General features: G+C 51.8%; 9 protein-coding genes across 9 annotated transcripts; 5 read left to right on the forward strand and 4 right to left on the reverse strand.

Annotated features, from left to right (window-relative positions):
* Positions 1 to 497: 497 nt before the first annotated feature.
* Positions 498 to 2,111, forward strand: N7477_004245 (M20 family metallopeptidase; the record flags this gene model as incomplete). Its single annotated transcript, XM_056965908.1, has 5 exons — positions 498 to 662; positions 799 to 1,181; positions 1,242 to 1,634; positions 1,698 to 1,825; positions 1,879 to 2,111. The coding sequence occupies 5 exons, from the start codon at positions 498 to 500 to the stop codon at positions 2,109 to 2,111; spliced, it is 1,302 nt and encodes a 433-aa protein (XP_056822689.1).
* A 625-nt stretch (positions 2,112 to 2,736) lies between these two features.
* On the forward strand, positions 2,737 to 3,417 carry N7477_004246 (uncharacterized protein; the record flags this gene model as incomplete). Its single annotated transcript, XM_056965909.1, has 1 exon — positions 2,737 to 3,417. The coding sequence occupies one exon, from the start codon at positions 2,737 to 2,739 to the stop codon at positions 3,415 to 3,417; it is 681 nt and encodes a 226-aa protein (XP_056822690.1).
* Positions 3,418 to 4,364: 947 nt separating this feature from the next.
* Positions 4,365 to 4,950, reverse strand: N7477_004247 (DUF3237 domain-containing protein; the record flags this gene model as incomplete). The annotated part of the gene is made up of 4 exons (XM_056965910.1): positions 4,365 to 4,410; positions 4,463 to 4,582; positions 4,641 to 4,721; positions 4,769 to 4,950. The coding sequence occupies 4 exons, from the start codon at positions 4,948 to 4,950 to the stop codon at positions 4,365 to 4,367; spliced, it is 429 nt and encodes a 142-aa protein (XP_056822691.1).
* Positions 4,951 to 7,549: 2,599 nt separating this feature from the next.
* N7477_004248 (DNA-binding domain-containing protein) lies at positions 7,550 to 8,068 on the reverse strand (the record flags this gene model as incomplete). The annotated part of the gene is made up of 1 exon (XM_056965911.1): positions 7,550 to 8,068. The coding sequence occupies one exon, from the start codon at positions 8,066 to 8,068 to the stop codon at positions 7,550 to 7,552; it is 519 nt and encodes a 172-aa protein (XP_056822692.1).
* Positions 8,069 to 8,754: 686 nt separating this feature from the next.
* On the reverse strand, positions 8,755 to 9,618 carry N7477_004249 (formyltetrahydrofolate deformylase; the record flags this gene model as incomplete). Its single annotated transcript, XM_056965912.1, has 1 exon — positions 8,755 to 9,618. One exon carries the CDS (start codon positions 9,616 to 9,618, stop codon positions 8,755 to 8,757), a length of 864 nt encoding a protein of 287 aa, XP_056822693.1.
* Positions 9,619 to 10,574: 956 nt separating this feature from the next.
* cbhB (putative 1,4-beta-D-glucan-cellobiohydrolyase) lies at positions 10,575 to 12,235 on the forward strand (the record flags this gene model as incomplete). The annotated part of the gene is made up of 3 exons (XM_056965913.1): positions 10,575 to 11,335; positions 11,392 to 11,910; positions 12,121 to 12,235. The coding sequence occupies 3 exons, from the start codon at positions 10,575 to 10,577 to the stop codon at positions 12,233 to 12,235; spliced, it is 1,395 nt and encodes a 464-aa protein (XP_056822694.1).
* A 1,680-nt stretch (positions 12,236 to 13,915) lies between these two features.
* N7477_004251 (carboxymuconolactone decarboxylase family protein) lies at positions 13,916 to 14,527 on the reverse strand (the record flags this gene model as incomplete). The annotated part of the gene is made up of 1 exon (XM_056965914.1): positions 13,916 to 14,527. The coding sequence occupies one exon, from the start codon at positions 14,525 to 14,527 to the stop codon at positions 13,916 to 13,918; it is 612 nt and encodes a 203-aa protein (XP_056822695.1).
* A 1,194-nt stretch (positions 14,528 to 15,721) lies between these two features.
* On the forward strand, positions 15,722 to 17,051 carry sitA (TOR signaling pathway phosphatase SitA; the record flags this gene model as incomplete). Its single annotated transcript, XM_056965915.1, has 4 exons — positions 15,722 to 15,875; positions 15,927 to 16,311; positions 16,369 to 16,700; positions 16,762 to 17,051. 4 exons carry the CDS (start codon positions 15,722 to 15,724, stop codon positions 17,049 to 17,051), a joined length of 1,161 nt encoding a protein of 386 aa, XP_056822696.1.
* Positions 17,052 to 17,485: 434 nt separating this feature from the next.
* On the forward strand, positions 17,486 to 19,465 carry N7477_004253 (putative phenol 2-monooxygenase; the record flags this gene model as incomplete). The annotated part of the gene is made up of 5 exons (XM_056965916.1): positions 17,486 to 17,995; positions 18,047 to 18,931; positions 18,987 to 19,161; positions 19,212 to 19,328; positions 19,386 to 19,465. 5 exons carry the CDS (start codon positions 17,486 to 17,488, stop codon positions 19,463 to 19,465), a joined length of 1,767 nt encoding a protein of 588 aa, XP_056822697.1.
* Between the last annotated feature and the right edge of the window lie 268 nt (positions 19,466 to 19,733).

A 19,733-nucleotide genomic window follows, 5' to 3' on the forward strand; every position in this document is an offset into this window, starting at 1 on the left:
ATAACATACGCCGCAGGACGATCAGATCGTTGCGTTACGTCGCGGTTGATATGGTCGGCAGTTGCAGGGCAAATTTTCCCCTCAGACTGACCTTTCAGTCACCTCCTGTTTGGCTTTCATCTTGATAACCTCGTACCTGACGGGCTTTGATTAGAGCTCGGCGTCGGCAGATCAGCCAATGCGAGGATCCCCTCGGCAATCCACCCCAGACCTCCCATCGGCAAATCCACTTCCCCATCTGCATGGGTAGCTGACTCGACGTAATTAGCAACCTGGTGTCCGTCGTGGGTTGGCCGTAGTTTCCCCACGGTTACAATTGCGGGGAGGACGATCCTCAAAGTGCCGAGTTATCGTCTATGCGTTTGTCAGAACTTGGAATCTCCGCACCCATCGTATCGCTTATCGCGACCCTCTGATCTTAGTGGATCGTCGGCAAATTTCAGGCGGAGGCCAGCGGATAGAAGGTAGAAGACTGTAGGACAGATGCGAGGTCTCGAATGGGACACAAGATAGCAGTCCCTCCCTTCAAATCCTATCAAGGCAAAAGCAGTCTTTTCCCCCAAGCGCCACAAACCCACGTTCACTCCTACCAGAACCTTTTCATCGCATCCTCTGCATCAAACTATGACGCTGTCGACGGTGCAAACAGACGACGTACGGGCGTCAGTAGATGCGGCTCTGGCAACGCTCGAGAATTCTCTGCGCGAAATAAATCGCGAGGTAAATTTTCCGATCTAAAGCTTGGGTTTTTCCAAGGATTGCGAGTTACCGACAACTGATCAACGGTGTGCGTGATAGATTTGGTCTCACCCCGAGCTTGCCTACGAGGAGCACTACGCTCACGATACCATTTGCAATTTCCTCGAGAAACAGGGATTCACCGTCACACGCCACGCGTATGGTCTAGATACATCGTTTGAGGCATTGAGTGGGTCGGGTGGAAGATTGATCAATTTCAATGCGGAATACGACGCACTCCCCGGCATCGGACATGCTTGCGGCCACAATCTCATCGCCACCAGCAGTATCGCCGCCTTCCTCGCCCTTTCCTTTACATTGAAAAAATATGGGATTCCGGGCCGAACACAGTTGCTAGGCACCCCAGCCGAGGAGAACGGAGGTGGAAAGGCGAAACTTATCGACGCGGGGGCATATAAAAACGTGGATATTTCTCTCATGGCGTATGTTGAAGCCCGGATTGCATTTCCGACCATTTAGTGTAAGATGCTGATTGAACACAGCCATGGTGGTCCCAAGAAAGTCTTCCCAGACCAGGGGCCTGCTGATGGAATCGCTGGAACCCTGATGAATGCTCGTATGAACATTCAGTGTCAGTTCACAGGGAAAAGTGCACATGCAGGCGGCAACCCCTGGGACGGAATCAATGCACTGGATGCGTTGGTGACGTCCTATAACAATGTTGCCATGCTACGGCAACAGCTTCTACCCGAACAACGGATTCACTGCGCGTTCATGGACACCCCGAAAGTGGCCAATGTGATCCCGGAGCGTACCACGGCCTTTTGGCAGGTTCGGAGTCCGTCGCTCAAGGGTCTGAAACTCCTCGTGGCCAAAGTACGCAACTGTATCGAGGCCGGCGCGCTGGCGACGGGCTGTCAGGTGGCCATTCAGGAGTAAGTGTTTTTCGTATTCCTTATTCCTCTCCCAGCGCTGTCACTAACGCGATCTGATTTCAGAGAGGAGCTCTACACTGATGTGCGACTTAACGATACTCTTTGCGAACGATATCAAGTCCATATGGGCGGATATGGCCGAAAGGTACTGAAGCGCCACGACAAGGTGTTGACGGCCTCATCAGATATTGGTAAGCGATGCCAATTTGAACATGATCCCAGCATAATTGACAATTCTCGATAGGAAACGTCAGTTACGTGACACCCACACTGCACACGATGTTTGGAATTCCGACTCCGGACAATACCTTCCCGCATCACCCCAACTTTGCCGCCTCGGCTGGAACAGACGAGGCACACATAGAGGCTGTTACCGTGGGCAAGTCGCTCGCCTTGACCGGGTGGGACATGATCACAAATGATGGATTGTATGAAATGGCACACCGTCAGTGGCAGGAGGAGATTGCACGGGATTAGATGTCAAACGAAATGTATAGTGTAACAGTTCCAAAGGCATTCGCGTACCAAAACACGTAGGGTAGATGTGTTGGGGATGGTGATGTCAGGTTCGGCGACATCGGCAGTTGAGTGGGTGCCTCAGGCCCTGCCCCCGCGTTATCTCTTATCTGAGTTCTCTCGCTCTTCTTTCCTTTCCATATAATCGACCCTCCCCGGGGCTCCTCCGCTTGAAATTCGGATGCCAGACTGGCCATAGCCTCAAGAGAGTGTGGTGGGGGATTGTATCCATGTCCGGACGTAACGCGCCGCGCTCGAAGAATGGTCGGTCCTCTCTGCCTTGCAAATCCGTTTCTCAGACTAACGCGATTCTGGTTTTGACTCAGGTTGCAGTACCTGCCGCCGACGCAAAGTGAAATGCGGGGAAGAGCGCCCAATCTGCCAACGATGTTTAAATCTTCGTCTGAGCTGCGAATGGGGGATTCCGGTGAAGCGTGGTCGCGGTGCACAGGTCCGACATCTCCGGCCGGCCCCAGGTGCGACGGATCAGATCATCTGGCCCGCGCCCGCGCCCGAGGTCGGTGATGTTGTAGATATCTCAGATGCATTGCTCCCCAGTCTATCTCCGGTCTCTTGGTTGGAGGACATGGCTCTGTTCGAGCATCCGCAACTCGTGCCTTTTTACCCGCCTATCGCCCCAATCCAAGTTCCGACCCCCCTCTACCCGCCGTTGAGCGCCAACGATATTGCGTGCGCGAACTCTCTCACGCTCACGGAACATGACCAAAAGTACTTCCAATACTTTCCTTCTTCTTCAATTGTCTATTATTACATGAAAGGGTGGCAATGGAGCAGCTTCTGCTATTTGTACAAAGGCCCCGCCGCCAACAACAAAGTGATCATGCGGATGATCCTCGCTCTGTCTGCCAGCGACATGCATCGCCACGGGTTGGTAGTGCGATCTCCGGGCCGTCCAACGGCCGAGGACCATGGGAGGTACCATTATAGTCTGGCAGTGAAGGAGTTTCGACAGCTTCTAGAGACACCCCGGCGGCACGTCTCGGTCGAAGAGCTGGAAATTATCTTTGCCACTATGTTCTTGATGGTCACCTATGAGTGGCAATTCGGCCATTCTGTACGACATCTCCAGCTTCATTTGCACGGAGTGCGGTCACTTTTGGAGTCACATCCACAACTCTTTCGACTCAAGGATGTCAACGACGTCTTTCTGTCTAACGGGAGTACCGACGACAGTTCACCCACAGACGAGAGGTCTATCTCCAAAGTTTCCTTCATTCCAGAACAGTTTCTGCTGTGGATATTGTGAGGACCCCGGCTGATACACTATGTTCATCACTAACCTGGCTTAGATATATCGACTCCAGCTGCCGACCAATGGGCCTGACCGAGTCCTTGAATGACTACGTCATGCAATCAAAGAATCCAGCGCTGAAACCAGATCATTTACATCGATGTGCTCGCCTGTGGGGTCGTTGTTTCTGGGGTGAGCAGTATCCAGATCAGGAGGTGCTGGATGACCTTGAAAACTATCGAGCACTGGAACTGTTACATAGTGGTTTCGATATGCGCTATCGAACTTGGAAGGTGCTTGTGGATTCTGGGGCTGGACCCGAATCTGAAGAGTCACTCTTCCGGGATATGATGGCTACTCGTGATGTACGTGTTTTTGGTGTCAGTCCTCTGCTTTATTTTGGCTTGCTGACTTGGGTGTAGAAATACTCCGATCTCTTCATTACTGCAAAGTTTGCCGGTACCGTCTCTGCTCGGCGTACGCTCAACACCATTTATATGGCTGTCTGTACTTTCTATGCACAGATCATCCTCCACCGCCGGCTGCTCCGTGCAGACAGTCTGCCTCGGCCATCCACCGACAAGCCACGGCTGGTATTGTGGACATTGCCCGAAAACAATTCGCATCTGATCCAAGACTATTGCGCCGTTTGCACTGGCCTCTATTGATGGCCATTATCGAAACGGATGATTTTACCCAACAGGCGTGGTGCCGCCAACGCCTGTTCGAATTTCGGGATTTCCATTCGGAGTACCTCTGGGCCAACGAACTGGCTGATCAGATTTTGGTCCAGCAAGACGTGACACGGGGCGTCTACGTCAATCTTGCCGAGCTGCTGCTCCAGCGATTTCCGGTGTAATCTTATGTCTTGGAGCCTTTGTATAATTTCGCTGTAATGTATATAGACCTCCTTTAATGATCCCGGGCATGAAAAGCACCCAGGGACCAGAGGAATGTCTGCCTCAGGGGCCATTCTTCAAGAAATACGCATCGTACGCAACCTCCCCCCTGTGCTCGGGTAGCCCGCCCAATGATGACCCGATCATTCATCCATTTGTACTTCTCGTGGCCGGTCTCGATCTTGACGTGAAGATGAAACCAGTACTGGCTGGGGTCAACAGGTCCGCCTTCCATCAAGGCTTTGAGGACCTCGGGAGGTCCGGCTCGAGTCCCTTCCGTACTGGCCATGCCCGTCAGTGGGAAATTCAACTAGGAGGGGAAAGGATATCGCGTCTTACCGAATGTACAGGTATGCCCCATCGTCACTTTTGATCACATAGTTGGTATTCACGTGCGTCGTCTGGTCTTCTTCCACCAACCTAGAAACGCATTAGACTCTTTCTAACAAGTCTTTCGCAGGACCTACATAAAATCTGCTCCTCCCGGCACAACTTCCCCGTTGAAGTGCGGCCCACGAACAGTACCCGACTTGATCGGCACACACCGCCGACGACCATAAGGACCATGGCCTATCTCCATCGGCGGATCAACCGCACAGCGCAGAGTGAAGAGGTGGCTCAATTTCGGCGGGGGTGCGATGGTCTCCATGGTTGTCTAGCTTGTCTAGAGGTTGCAGGTAGAGAAGAGTGAGGGGTTGCGAACCTCAGGCCTCTCCCACTTCGGTTCTTACGGTGGATCGCCGTGGTTATACCTAGGTTACGATGTGTTCCAGCCTTCCTCTGCCGGAATGAGCTTTCTGAACTGCTGGTTTCTAAGGCGCATTCAGAGTCCGGTCCACTAGGTACAAATCCAGACTGGGCTCGGACTCACGACACTGCTCGGTGTCTCAACGATTTCCACATGACCAAGACTACCTGCGACGCTTGAAGTGCTTTTAATAATCGTGGTTTTTGGGCCGATGCGGCGAAGTTACCTGATGATGAAGCGGAGCAGCTGCCCCTCATTCAGCTGGGAGTCGAATGACGACTTCGCAGGCAAAGCCCATGACTCTCAGGGAGTTCACCCTATCTGACGTCAACTATGGGGCACGGGTGGGGACCAAACACTGGAACCTTTCCCGGCAGAGTTCCATCTGCCGCCGGGTATGTCAGAGGAACTACCATGGACTGGGCCATGGCCGATTTACGAACTATCGCTTTTGCCCTTGGAGAAGACTAGTGATTCCGCCCAAATTCTTGACATTTGTCCCGAACGTGCCCGATCGGGATTTTGTCAATTGCAAGTCCCCGCCCGGCCGGTCCCACGAGAGGTCGGCCTTGGCAGACTCGAGCGAGTGTAGAGCGACTAGCAAGTGGTTCAGTGCTTCTTGATTCCAACCCGAAGAAGAAACGCAACTTGCCATCGAGTGTACCTTGCCAGGATCCGTCCGGACCGCCGGCGACATATAGGTCTTGTAGGTTCATGCGAGTGTAAAAAAGCCCGCTTCGAGCAGAGTCTCTGGGACGTTGCGGACTCGAATAAGATCTCGGATGATCAGGATCCGAAAGTCAATATGTTCCATATTGTCGAAATACAGCTCTGGAATGCGAAGACCGGAGATTGGGCTTGAATCTTTAATAATGCCGACAATGACAAGTTGCTTTGCTCGTAATAGACCGCAAGGGAGGATGATTAGATGACAGGCCTCGAGATTGCCTCGATTAAATCGCTACTAGACATTTTTATCGAGGCCAAAATGGATTAAGCCCCCTTCAGTGTCGCCATAATAAAATGACTGACAAGGCAATGACTGCGAAACTATAACGCTTCTGGACAAAGAGGCAGGTCACTACCACCGAGACTGAGAAGCAAAGAATTTGAACCCGGGAAATGTCCTACAAACGCATACAGCAAACAAAAAGTATTCGCAGCGGAGTCACTCTCTCTCAAAGAAGTTTTCGATCGGCAAGAGTTATCTTCGTAATAGCACCCCCAGCCTAGCTGTAAGAGTGCGCCTACGCGATAGCCCAATTCTCACCCGTAGCCCAAAGTTGATGCTATTCTCGCTATATATCAAAAAAACCGGATGCGAATCGAATTGAGGGCGCTTATTAGCCTGTGCAGCAGTCTCTGTTGCTTCAATTGATGCCTCATGCTCTTGCGTTGGCTGTCTTGGTGGCGGTTTACCAAAGACTTTCGTGTGTAGTCTCTCCAGCCGCCTTTTTTGCCCAATGGCATCATTTTGTCTTCCTGTCCTCAGTGGATCGATTGATGTCTCGTGGGGAAAGCAATCGGTCAAAGCCAAAATATTTTATATGTCGCTTACTGTACTTTCGCAGGAGAGGGGCGCGAGGGGCCAACATTTGGCGGATTATTCTGTTCGCGAGAGCTGCGTGCTTCGCGATGACCTTGTTGTGTTGGAAAATACGTAGTAGGCTTCGCCGCTGCTTCGGGGAGAATTTGTCTGTCTTCGATCGCTTCTTGTGGTTCCTTTCGGGTGCTTGATTGTGAATGTGGTTTGGAGGCAAATTCACGACGCTTGAGGATGTCGGCGGCAGTGGAAATGTTGTTTCCCCGTAAGTACAAAAATCAGGCGCCGAGGTCTCTGGTAGCACTCTCTGGCTATTTAAAAGCTTCTCAACAATATGCGAGCCATCTGGTGGCCAGATACCGCGTTCTTCGAAGGAATCACGAATCATTTGTGCGTTGAAGGCTCGTCGTCGCACGTCGGCGAAGCAGCAGAGGAAGTCAGCCCTTCCTACCGGCTGCCCCTTCAGGAGCGTAAGCTTGTTTTTCATATTGTAAAACTGCTGTTTATAGCTGAGGAATAGCTTGCTATCGAGAGGTTGACAGAGGTGAGTCGAACAAGGCTCGAAAGCGAAGCAAATAATATTGTAATCTTCGCATCTCTGCAAAAACTCTTTTAACCATAGGCATCGAACGGCAAGATACGATTCTCGCCTCTCTGCGTACGGTCGCAGCTATTTGTCGCACTATGAAAGCGCTGAAGCTATTTAAGAGCTAATTCATCAGAGATCCAGCCATTTGGAGATATATCCGCGAGCGATCGCAGTGAAAGAGCTTCGGTGTCCCGATACTAGGTCTCTACAAATATTAAGCCCTTAAAGATAAACAATAGATCCATCTGCCAACTACCGGCAGTGATATATTCGACGGCTCTGATAGTCTCGCCACGGTCAGCTTCGCAGAGACCAGGCACATATATCGTACGCCCACCGATCTTTGTCTGCGCTTCACCTCTAGCGGGTTAGAAGCCACATTCACCGACGTTGTATACCAACCGCGGCACTGCATCTTTAACCACATTCCTCCATCGGTTATACCACAGCTCGAGTACTCCACTATCATCCGCCTGGATCCGTTTATGCTCTTTCGTCCTCTGCTTCAATGGGGCAAGTTGAAGGTCTGCAGGGATACGTTTGATAAAGCGATATACCCACATCTTGCCAGACTGTCGACTGAGACCAGCGCGCTCGAGCGCGAGGTTGGCCATTTGTTCTAGCAACGCAGGGGTCACTGGCAAATAACGATCACGCATATTACATAGCCACTGAGTCAGAGCTCCCTCCTGATCCTCCTGAAGTACTTTATTCACGGGTTTTTGGGCAGTACGGGCCTGTTTACCCTGGCGGACGCGTCCCCGCAGCACCTCATACGAAACACCAAATTCCCGCGCGATCTTTGATAAATTCGGCTTTTCTTGGGCACGGGCGGCTTCGCACGCCTCAATAACACGATTTTCTGGAGCTTTGGAGAATACTGGCATGTTGGGCGGGAATAGCTGTAAGACAAACAATTAGGGAAGATTTGGGCCAAAGAGGAGAATTTGGCTATTGCTGGGGCGCATTTTCATCGCCAGGTGGGGTTTGCGCTGTTGGGGGGGCACGAAAAAAAAGGGGGGGAGCCAAATTATCATGTACAAGGCACAAAGACCGAATAACCTAGTCCGGCATCGATCCGAGGCTAATCACACACCGATCTCAGAGCCCCTGAATGACTTTAGCGACGGGGAGATATCTATACCTGATAAGAAGGCCCGGATTTTGAACGTGGTATTACGATACGGAGGGATTCTATATTTCTAAGTACTCGTGAGAAGAGCACTTTTTGAAGGACGCATCGATTGTGACAACTGACTATGCACGCGTGCTTGACTGCTGACAGACTGGCAATTTCCAGCATTCTAAACGATAATACTCAATAAAGCCACCTTCAAAATGTCGGTTGGAGAAGCAGCACTTGCTGTTGGAAATCAATGGAAGGTACTATGCGTCGTCAAAGTCGAGAGAGTTACAAAAACCTAGGACTTGTTTGGCCTGCAAACTATCTATTTTCGCCTTCAATTGTCCCAAAATGTTTATACATAATTTTGAAACCACGAAATACCAAGCCAGACGCCGTCCGCGCGACGGTCACTTCTGTGTACATATGCAGATCGATATTCGATTAAGGTTAGTTGAACACAACAGTCTTGTGTCCATTGAGCAGAACTCGGCGCTCGGAAACATACTTGACAGCCGTGGCGAGCACGTTGCTTTCAACGTTGCTACCGGCGTGAGTGAGCTCCTTGGGGCTCAAACCGTGGTTGACCCGAGTGACGTTCTGCTCGATGATAGGGCCCTCGTCAAGATCACTGGTGACGAAGTGGGCGGTGGCGCCAATGATCTTCACGCCGCGATCGTGGGCCTGGTGGTAGGGCTTGGCGCCCTTGAAGGAAGGCAGGAAGCTGTGGTGAATGTTGATGATGCGCCCAGACATGGCCTCGCACAGCTTGGGAGACAGGACCTGCATGTAGCGAGCCAGGACCACCAGGTCAATGTTGTGTTCACGCACCAACTCCAACACCTTGGCTTCCTGCTGGGCCTTGGTATCGGCAGTGACGGGGAGGTGGAGGAAGGGGATATTGTAGGTGGCCGCGAGAGTCGCAAAGTCGGGGTGGTTAGAGATGATCAGAGGCACCTCAATGTTCAGCTGACCATTGGACTGGCGGAAAAGGAGATCGTTGAGACAGTGACCGATTTTGGAGACCATAATGAGCACGCGAGGCTTCTGGGTGGTGGGATGGATCTCAAAGTCCATCGAAAAGGACTTGGCGGTAGGCTCAAAGGCGGCCTGCAATTTCTCAAGATCAGGCGCATCCTCGGTACTAGTCGCGGGCGCAAACTGCATTCGCATGAAGAAGCGCTGAGAGGTGGAATCGCCGAATTGCGACGAATCAATGATGTTCAGGTTGTGCTGGACGAGGAAGGCCGTCACGGCGTGGACGATGCCGGGGCGATCGGGGCCCGAAAGGGTCAGAATAAAGCTGGGAGCCATGTTGAAATTGAGCAAAGGGTGGGTGTTGAATCCCTCGGGTAATTGACAATTCGCAATGGAGGATAAATCCACGCAACCGAAAATCCCATCCCGCCATCCCACGAACCCGCCGATCGCGGCGATGACTCATCCAGGCCCCACTCCGCACGTTGTTTTTCTCGAGCTTAAGTGGTTTAAGCGTACTATGCTCTGGTTTCCCTTCTCGGTAGCTCCGGATCAGACCTAATGTTGGAAGTCTCTTCGAAACATTTGTTTTCTTTGTTTCTTGGCTTTTTTGTTTTTCCTCAACATTGGATCAAACACCCCCTGAAGAAACTAGAAAACACTTCATCGGCCCCCTTTCCCCCCTTCCACTGCATCACCTGCCACGCTAACGCGCCCACTCCTGCAGGTCAACGAACTAGGGTGTAATTACCTACGACAGCTTGCGGAACTCGGGCATTTGATGATCTTGGCACGGATCATGCAGAATTCGCCCGTATCATCGGATCTCTCACGGATTAGGCTGGGGGCCATGAAACCCCATTTAGCCGCCGGGCAAAGTCAATGCAGGACAATGGCCACTCTAGTGCGGGGTCTGAGCTACCTTGAAAAGGGTTGCAAGTGAGCACAGACCTCAACGCTAGCTCGTTGTGAAGTATGGGGGAGCCGTGTGCCGGTGCAGAGATTGATCTCATCTGGCCTGGGAGTATGCCCGTGGGGTGTGGGAATTGCTTCCGTGTCCGCGGAGTGTTCAATGCCTTTCTGAGTTAGGAATAACTTCATACTCTTGTATCACGGGTTTACGGACCGTTAGTCCGCGTAGTATGAGCTTTGCCCATGTTTCCAAATCGCAGCTTCGTCTTGAAATTGGTATAAAAGGGGCTCCGCTGTTGACCATCAACATCTCCCAACAATCGTTCCAAGTATCACACAATTCCAAAGCAAAGCTCGAATTGCACAGTACTCAATTCAAAATGGCTGCTGCTCTCTCCTACCGAGTTTACAAGAATGCTCTTCTCTTCTCTGCCCTCTTGACCGCTGCTCGGGCCCAGCAAGTGGGCACTCAGCAAGCCGAAACACACCCATCCTTGACCTGGTCCAAATGCACCAGCGGTGGTAGTTGCTCTACAGTGACCGGTCAGGTCGTTGTCGACGCGAACTGGCGTTGGGTCCATACTGTGAACGGCTACACCAACTGCTATACGGGCAATAAGTGGGACACCTCGATCTGTCCAGACGATGTGACCTGCGCGGCTGCCTGCGCTGTGGATGGTGCCAACTACGAACAAACTTACGGCGTCACTACCAGTGGTGACGAGCTGCGATTGAACTTTGTCACCACCTCAACCAGCAAGAACATTGGCTCCCGTCTGTACTTGATGGAGGATGAGAGTACCTATGAGATGTTTGATCTGCTGGGTCAAGAATTCACTTTTGATGTGGATGTCTCCAATCTCCCATGCGGTCTGAATGGCGCCCTTTACTTCGTGGCAATGGATTCGGATGGTGGTATGGCCCGATTCCCCACAAACAAGGCTGGTGCCAAATACGGAACCGGATACTGCGACTCTCAGTGCCCACGAGACCTGAAATTCATCGACGGCCAAGCTAATGTTGAGGGGTGGGTGCCATCGACCAACGATGTCAATTCTGGCATTGGTAACCATGGCTCCTGTTGCGCAGAGATGGATATTTGGGAAGCCAACTCCATCTCGAATGCCGTGACTCCTCATCCGTGCGATACTCCCACTCAGGTCATGTGTGAGGAGATGCCTGCGGTGGCACATACAGCGCCGATCGCTATGGCGGTACTTGTGACCCGGATGGATGTGACTTCAACCCCTACCGCATGGGTAACCATTCGTTCTTCGGACCGAGTATGATTGTTGATACTACTTCTCCCTTCACTGTGGTGACTCAGTTCATTACGGACGATGGTACCAGTACGGGCGCCCTGAGCGAAATCAAACGCTTCTATGTTCAGAACGGAAAGGTGATTCCACAGTCTCAGTCCACTATCAGTGGTGTGAGTGGCAACTCGATCACCTCGGATTTCTGCACAGCTCAAAAGAAAGCCTTTGGGGATGAAGATGTCTTCACTACCCATGGAGGCTTGGAGGGCATGGGCGCCGCACTTGCAGATGGCATGGTTTTAGTCATGAGTCTCTGGGATGATCACAACTCCAACATGCTTTGGCTTGACAGCACTTACCCGACCACCGACTCCTCGACCACCCCCGGGGCTGCACGCGGCAGTTGTGATATCTCATCTGGTGTCCCCGCAGATGTGGAGGCCAATGATGCGAATGCGTATGTCATCTACTCGAATATTAAGGTTGGTCCGCTTGGATCCACCTTCAACTCGGGCAGCTCCAGCTCCAGCTCCAGCTCCAGCACGACCAAGACCACGACCACGGCAAGCACAAAGACGTCGAGTACTACCACCACGACGACTACGACCTCGAAGACAACTACAACCTCAAAGACAACAAGCACGACCACCTCGACTGGTTCAGGCAGCACTGGTGCTGCTCACTACGCCCAGTGTGGCGGTATCGGCTGGACTGGCGCAACCACTTGTGTCAGCCCGTACACCTGCACTAAGCAGAACGATTACTACTCCCAGTGCTTGTAGATGGTCATGTCCGACAGGATGAGTTTGAAAGAAGGCAAATTGGAAGTTGATAGTTAAAACATCTCGATGTTTGTTACTTCCAGCGGATGTCAGGGGAACTTTAGTTGAAGATTATCCAGTCGCTCCAGTCAATTGAATTATGAAGGCTCTACTCGCTCCAATTTTCCCCTCGTGCGTCACTTCTCTCATTTCAATTAGACCTTCGATTCAAATTCGTTTCGGAAATAGGCGTTCTTGGATCGTGAGTTTTACTTAAGCATGATTATCGGCAATTAAGAAAACTCAATGCTTGGTCCAAGTCCTCGATATGTTGGGTACATATTCTTTTTCCTCGTCGTGGAAAGTCGGTCTAAGCGTTTTCATTTCCACCGAGCAATACCGCAAGCCACAATCCGCAATCAGCGCTAAGGTGCCAAATGGCCCAGAAAAAGATTTATCCTCGCACGGCATACCCCGGATCGAACAGAGACTTGTGGCGCATCCCTGCATTAGCCTGCAATGTCTTGCCGAGTTCATGGAGTCATGCAGGGGACGCCACGCGGAGAAAACCTCCGCCGACGTAAGCCACCAACCGTTCCTCGGTACATGAAGAAATATTAATTTTCATGCATGCTCGGGAGGACGCGGTCATTTGACCTGGTCTCAAACATATTGTTGAGCGGTATAGCCTTGATTCTACACCTTTCTTGGAACGTGTTTGGGCTTCCCCCGCATGTACGCATTATTCTCGGTACCTCTCGGACTATGCCGCGACCAAAAAAACCCGCGGATCCGAACTGCCTGTTCATATTCGCTGAGAATATCTCCTTGATGCTCCTGTTGGTGTCCCCACAATTTAAATTGGTAGACCCTGTTCAGGCCAAGTGGGCTCCTGCTGGATATCGAGCTCCGCGTTGTTATAGGACAAGGCTCGGAACGAATTGCCGGGCGCCCATGGCCTGAAATGAGGGGGCACATCAAGCTTGGGCTTATCTGGGGGGTATGTGTCATCTTTGCCTTTGACAAGAGACAGTTCCATTGTACTCGCAAGTACCCTTCCTCATGACAGAAAATCTCAACCCCAGCCAAAGATCTGTGTCTGGTTGAATCTGTATTTCATAAATGCCAGCTGCTGAAACTTTGGAGGGAGCTATCTAAGACAATAGTAACATTCCAGTCTAGCTTGAACCTCCTTGTAAAGATTAGGATTAGTCTTATCAGTACTTATCGGCCCAAGCTAAAGATATAGGCGTAGATATTATAGGGGAGGTAAGATATACAGACTAGGGTAAAGAGATTATATTATAGGAAACGATAATATTAAGCTCGATTTAGGGCGTAGATAATAGCGATAAGTAAGAAGAGGAGGGTATCAGGAATAGCAATGGGACCGGAGAATAACCAGGTAGTGCTAGGCGGGTGTAGAATAGTTATGTTACAGGGCCGTAGGTGGACAGGGGGCTACTGGACGACCAAAATTACTGGTGGAAACGTAGCGATTTCTGGCGTCAAAGCGGCCCTTTACCTAGGTCCTCATATTCTAGTTGTAAAAGGATCTAAAGGGTTCATAAATCATGTGGTGGGGACTAGAAGCGAGAACAGGCCTCCTCTATGTACAGTCAAAGTCTCCCAAACTCTGGGAGGATATGTACATAGAGTCCCCTTTCTCCCCGGCAGCAAACGGGTACCCTTCTTGATTCATCACTGCAGAGCGGCCAATTCTTCGACGCTCTTCATTTCACGGTCATTATTCTCGCCCACATCTAGGGCGACCAGGAAACGGCTCACGCAGTTGTATCCGGCAATGCCGGTCGTGAGCTCGACGATCTCTCGGTCGTTGAAACCGACGGTCTGAAGCTGCGCAAACACATCATCCTGGACTTTGATCGAAACGGTCATTTGGTCGGTGTAGCGCAGGACCGCACGCTGCCGCGGGGTGAGTGCACTGCTCTCTAGTTGGGCGAGGTCCCCCTCGGTTGTCGAGGGCAAAGTACGAGCAGCCTGGAGTTCTTCTGGCTTGATTCCCCCCTTTAAAGCCAGCGGCGCATGAGCGTTCCACTCATATACAGCGTGATTGAGCACGGCCACGCGACACACTGCCAGTTCGAGGATTCCGATGTCGACAATGGTGCGGGTGCGGATTGCTCCGAGAAAGCTGTTCCAGCCGTCGGCGACCGGTGGGCTGTGCAACAGAGACAGATCGAGGGGAATCAAGGGACGCGGATTCCTACGCGCCGCGATGCGGGTATAGATGTCCGCGGTCTCGGCAGGCGCATCGGCCGGGGGGGTGGAGGGGGCATAAGGCAGACGCATGGTGCGGGCCTGGTGTTTGTTCCAAAGCAAGATAGTAGACCGGGGTAATCTGGTGAGCCTGGGCGTATACATCAAGAGAAGTTCTCGTGCTACCCCACGGCTCCGACGCGGAGACGGTGCGAACCGGTTGTCGCGGCGGGAGAAGCTACCCGAGCGGCTAAAGCATCTGCCGCGCCACAGCACATTCCCTCGGATCTTGAACTTTTCCCTACCAATTCGGGTTCAATGGCGCGCCTGGTTATACATATCCTGGGCGCACCGTCTATCGATGCTAAAGTCACACCCCCTCCCGCATCTGATCGCGGTATAGCAACAAGAGCACGCCGGGTTTTGTCTGCCACGACCGGCAGTGCTGATTCCTTCGTACCCATTCGTACCCATCAAAGATGGCATCAAAGATGGAGTCGAAATCATGTACTAGTTCCGCTCCAGTGGTGCTTAGTCACTCCGGGAGCATTCTATCGACTCTTTCTCTCGCCTGGATAAGCAGCGCTACCATCTCGTAAGATGAGCATGATTCCTAGCCGTCGCTGTGCGAATGGTGGTTAGATTATCGTGGACGTGCTGGATTCCAACGTAGTCTACTCCGTCCCACTTCGCTTCTTCTGTTTCTCGGGCGCATGGGATGATCGTCTGCGACACTAACTGGTTCTGGACTCGAACCCCAAGACTAAAAGACTGATCATGTATCAACGTGGAAGGTGCTCTTCGTGTATACTACGTCGGCAACTCGTCGGTTCATGGATGCAATCGACGTTTGGCTTCGTACGATGTAGAAGATGGCAGCTACGCTGTGTGCTACTGAGCTGAGCACCATCGACAAGGTCAGCCCAGAGTCCATGATGAAGCAGTGAGAGCCCGGGATGAATGTCATTGATATCGCACCGTTCCTCGGTGCGCTGGTCAAATGTGTACCTAGGTACGCTACCGAATTTAAGAAGTTTGGACCCAGGACATACTGCGAAGCGATGTTGGATGACCATAAATTGCCGCAGATACCAGATCACAGGGAGATCGAAGGCTCGGAAGATCAGAAGATCAAAGTATCAAAGTGTCAAAGGATCCAAATGTAAATGTGACTTTCCACTGCCAACGTCGCGTGTGCGGCGCCCGAGTCCCGCCAAGGGCGCAAGTTCCCCGCCCGCATTCTCCGTTCTCTTCTCACCTGTTTGCCCCCTTCCCCAATTACGCGCCATGCCCGACAGTAAGGTCCCTCAACCGGGACCCGCCAAGTTGAAGCGCAATGCCGGCCCTGATGAATGGCTCGAGGCGGCCAAGGACTGCAAATATCTGTCCGAGGCTCACATGAAGCAGCTCTGTGAGATGGTCAAGGAGTATATGATGGAGGGTACGTGGGCCCTGGCACAGCTTCCTGACTGGTACTGACGGCATATGCCAGAATCGAACATTCAGCCCGTCTCCACCCCCGTGACCATTTGTGGTGATATCCATGGCCAGTTTTACGATCTTCTCGAGCTCTTCCGCGTTTCTGGTGGGATGCCCGATGGCTCGCAACCCGACGCCCCGAAAACCTCCCCCTCCATCATCTCCTCGACCGATATCGAACCTCCTTCCACCATCACAGACCCCAAGATCCGGAAGAAGTTACGAGGGTCCAACGCTCCCAACGAAGACGAGAACGAGGACCCGGAGGAGGAAGAGACTCAGCGCGGCCAGGCATCTGAGGCTCATGTGAACCGCAACTTTGTCTTCCTGGGTGACTACGTAGATCGAGGATATTTCAGTTTGGAGACATTGACATTGTTGCTTTGTCTCAAGGCAAAGTAAGTGCCAGTTCTCCACGAACGCATCGGCCGAGGCTGACATCGCCCCCTTCCTAGGTATCCTGATCGGGTCACGTTGGTCCGTGGCAATCACGAATCCCGTCAGATCACACAAGTGTATGGGTTCTACGAGGAATGCTTCCAAAAATACGGAAGTGCGTCGGTATGGAAGGCCTGCTGCCAGGTTTTCGATTTTATGACCCTGGGCGCCATTATTGACGGCAAGGTCCTGTGTGTCCACGGTGGACTGAGCCCAGAGATCCGAACTCTGGACCAAGTGCGCGTGGTTGCTCGTGCACAAGAAATTCCGCATGAGGGTGCATTCTGTGATCTGGTGTGGTCCGATCCCGATGACGTCGAGACGTGGGCTGTCAGCCCTCGCGGAGCAGGTAAGATGATTCGTTCGATCTGTGCTGGGAACCTCCGACTCACTTGGAAACCTTTTCTTAGGATGGCTGTTCGGCGATCGTGTCGCAGACGAGTTCTGTCACGTCAACGACCTCACATTGATTGCTCGCGCTCATCAACTGGTCAACGAGGGCTACAAATATCATTTCTCCAACCAAAACGTCGTGACTGTGTGGAGTGCGCCCAACTACTGCTACCGATGTGGTAATCTGGCCTCGGTTTGCGAGGTCGGAGAGGACCTCAAGCCGACCTTCAAGCTGTTCAGCGCTGTCAGTGACGACCAACGACATGTGCCCACCTCGCGGCCGGGTCGCAGCGAGTACTTTTTGTAAGATGGTTCGCAAGCTTTGCACGGGCGCGGGCGTTTTGATTTCGGGAAATGATTAGCATTACATAATGAATCTTAGACACGAAATGATCAGATGTCGACACTGGATATGAAGTTGTACATGTTGCCCTAAATGTAGACGTAGGACACACCACGACCTGGCGTCAAACTCAATTTGACGCCATCTCCAATTTCTTCGGAAGTGAAGAGGCCCCCAGATCCGATCATGCCACAATTCACTACCCGCACATTACCCGACAAGGCAGGCAAAGGTGTGCCGAGTCTGGGGTATCTCGGTGCCGAGACTGCCGTGCTGACGGATGCAGGCTCGGAGCTGATCCCGAACAGCCTGCGGGATGCATCCCGAATTTCCATAAAAGACGCCCTCGCGGGGAACCGAAACACAAAAGACCTGAGGCGATCATTATGGTTACAGCAATGGAAAAATTCGATGTCCTCATCTGTGGCAGCGGTTCGGCTGGTCTTTGCGCTGCCGCTTGGTTGGCCCAATATGGTGTTCGATGCAAGGTGCTGGAACGACGTGATGGCCCTATGAAGATGGGACAGGCAGATGGCGTGCAATGCCGTACTGTGGAGATCTTCGAGAGTTTCGGCATTGGCGAGGAGCTTCTACGAGAAGCCTATCATGTCCTTGAGGTCAACTTCTGGGCAGATGATGGCTCTGGCGACCTCAAGCGTACAGGACGCACCGCGGACACACAGCCAGGTCTATCACACCAACCCCACGTCATTTTGAATCAAGCTCGCATCAATGGGCTTCTCATTGAGCTCATGCAGAAGTACAATGATCAACAGATCGACTATGGATACAACGTCACGGATGTCCAAGTCAATAGCACCTTGGCCACGGACCCGGATGCTCATCCAGTCACGGTGACTGCAGAGAAAGACGGGAAAGTTCAGACCTTCGCCGCCAAATATGCTCTGGTAGGTGATCCTGGAACGAAATTCTTGACCGTATACTTACACCTTGTATAGGCATGCGATGGCGCCCACAGCGTTGTCCGCAAGGCGCTAGGCTATAAAATGGTCGGTGATAGCAGCGACGCCGTTTGGGGTGTTATGGATATGGTTCCCCGAACCAACTTCCCTGACATTCGCAAAAAGTCCACTCTCCGCTCCAAAGCTGGAAATATCCTAATCATTCCCCGCGAGGGTGAGAACAACAACTTGACGCGCTTCTATATCGAGCTTGCACCAGGCACCAACCCTAAGGATGTGACGCTAGAGAGTCTACATGAACAGGCACAGGCTATTTTCCATCCCTACAAGGTGGAATTCGCCGAGACAGTATGGTGGTCGGCCTACTCCATCGGTCAGCGTCTGGCTGACTATTTCCACAAAGACCATCGAGTCTTCCTGGCCGGCGACGCCTGCCATACCCACTCCCCCAAGGCTGGCCAGGGAATGAATGTCAGCTTGCAGGATGGGTACAATATTGGCTGGAAGCTGGGAGAGGTTCTGACTGGTTTGGCCACTCCATCTCTTCTCGAAACCTACGTCCTCGAGAGACAAAAGGTAGCCAGTGATCTGATCGATTTCGACCGGTACTTCTCTAAGCTCTTTTCTTCCGGGGCCAAAACCACCCCTGCCGAGTTTCAACAGGGTTTCATTAAGTCCGGCAAATACACTGCAGGTCTGACAGCCAAATATGGAGTCTCGTCAATCACAACATCCATGGAGTCTACCCAGCTTGCCTCGAATGTAGCTGTTGGCATGAGACTACCCAGCGCACAAGTTGTCCGATTCTGTGACTCCAAGCCTCAGCAACTCATGAAGGCACTTAAATCCGATGGACGATGGCGCATCATGGCCTTTGTGGGAGATTTGAGTATCGCCGACAACCGGAAAAAATTGACTAATGTGAGTTGTTTTTCCACTCGAAAAAGGGTTTTGCATTTTCTAATTGACTTTATAGCTCGGAGACTATCTTTACTCACAGGAGGGACCAGTCCACACCTTCACGCCAAGCTCTCATGATGTTGATGGCTTGATTGAGACTATTGTCGTGGGTCATGGAAAGCGTCACGACGTCGAACTGGAGCAAATCCCTGAATGTTACTATCCAGTGAATGGCCGAAACAAGACAAGAGGTCAGTTTCCTTGTCCCGATTAGCTTTGGGTATATTCTAATCTGCATCAGACTTGCACAAGATCTACTACGATGACGAGAGCTATAACGCCGGCCACGGCCAAGCTTACCAATCCCTGGGCATTGATCCAGCACAAGGCGCCCTTATCATTGTCCGTCCCGACCAATGTGAGTGGATACCATCAAGATCCGATTTTCATGATCCATACTAATCCTCCGACACAGATGTCTCCGCTGTGATGAGCATCAGTGACTACCCTGAGATTGGCAAATTCTTTAGCGGATTCCTCAAATCACAGCTGTAGGTTGTTCACCTCTTCGACAAGAATGAAAAGCAGCTGAGGCATCTCTTAGAAGTACCGTTGGTAGTGATCAAGCTGCCAACCCTGTTACGAGCAAACTTTAGCAGGACCACTGTCGTCCGTATTGTAGCAATCGATTGAACGAATTCACTATTTTCTATGTTTACCACACCCTCATTCTATGGGTCTGTCTCATCACAGTATTTTCTAAGCATAGCATGTACGCAACACCAATAGGAATGATATACAAATCTCGACTAGGCCAAATTTC

This window comes from Penicillium maclennaniae (genome assembly GCF_028827695.1).
Source record: "Penicillium maclennaniae strain IBT 15551 chromosome Unknown utg000004l:1.0-3007600.0:1.0-3009580.0, whole genome shotgun sequence".
Taxonomy (NCBI): domain Eukaryota; kingdom Fungi; phylum Ascomycota; class Eurotiomycetes; order Eurotiales; family Aspergillaceae; genus Penicillium; species Penicillium maclennaniae.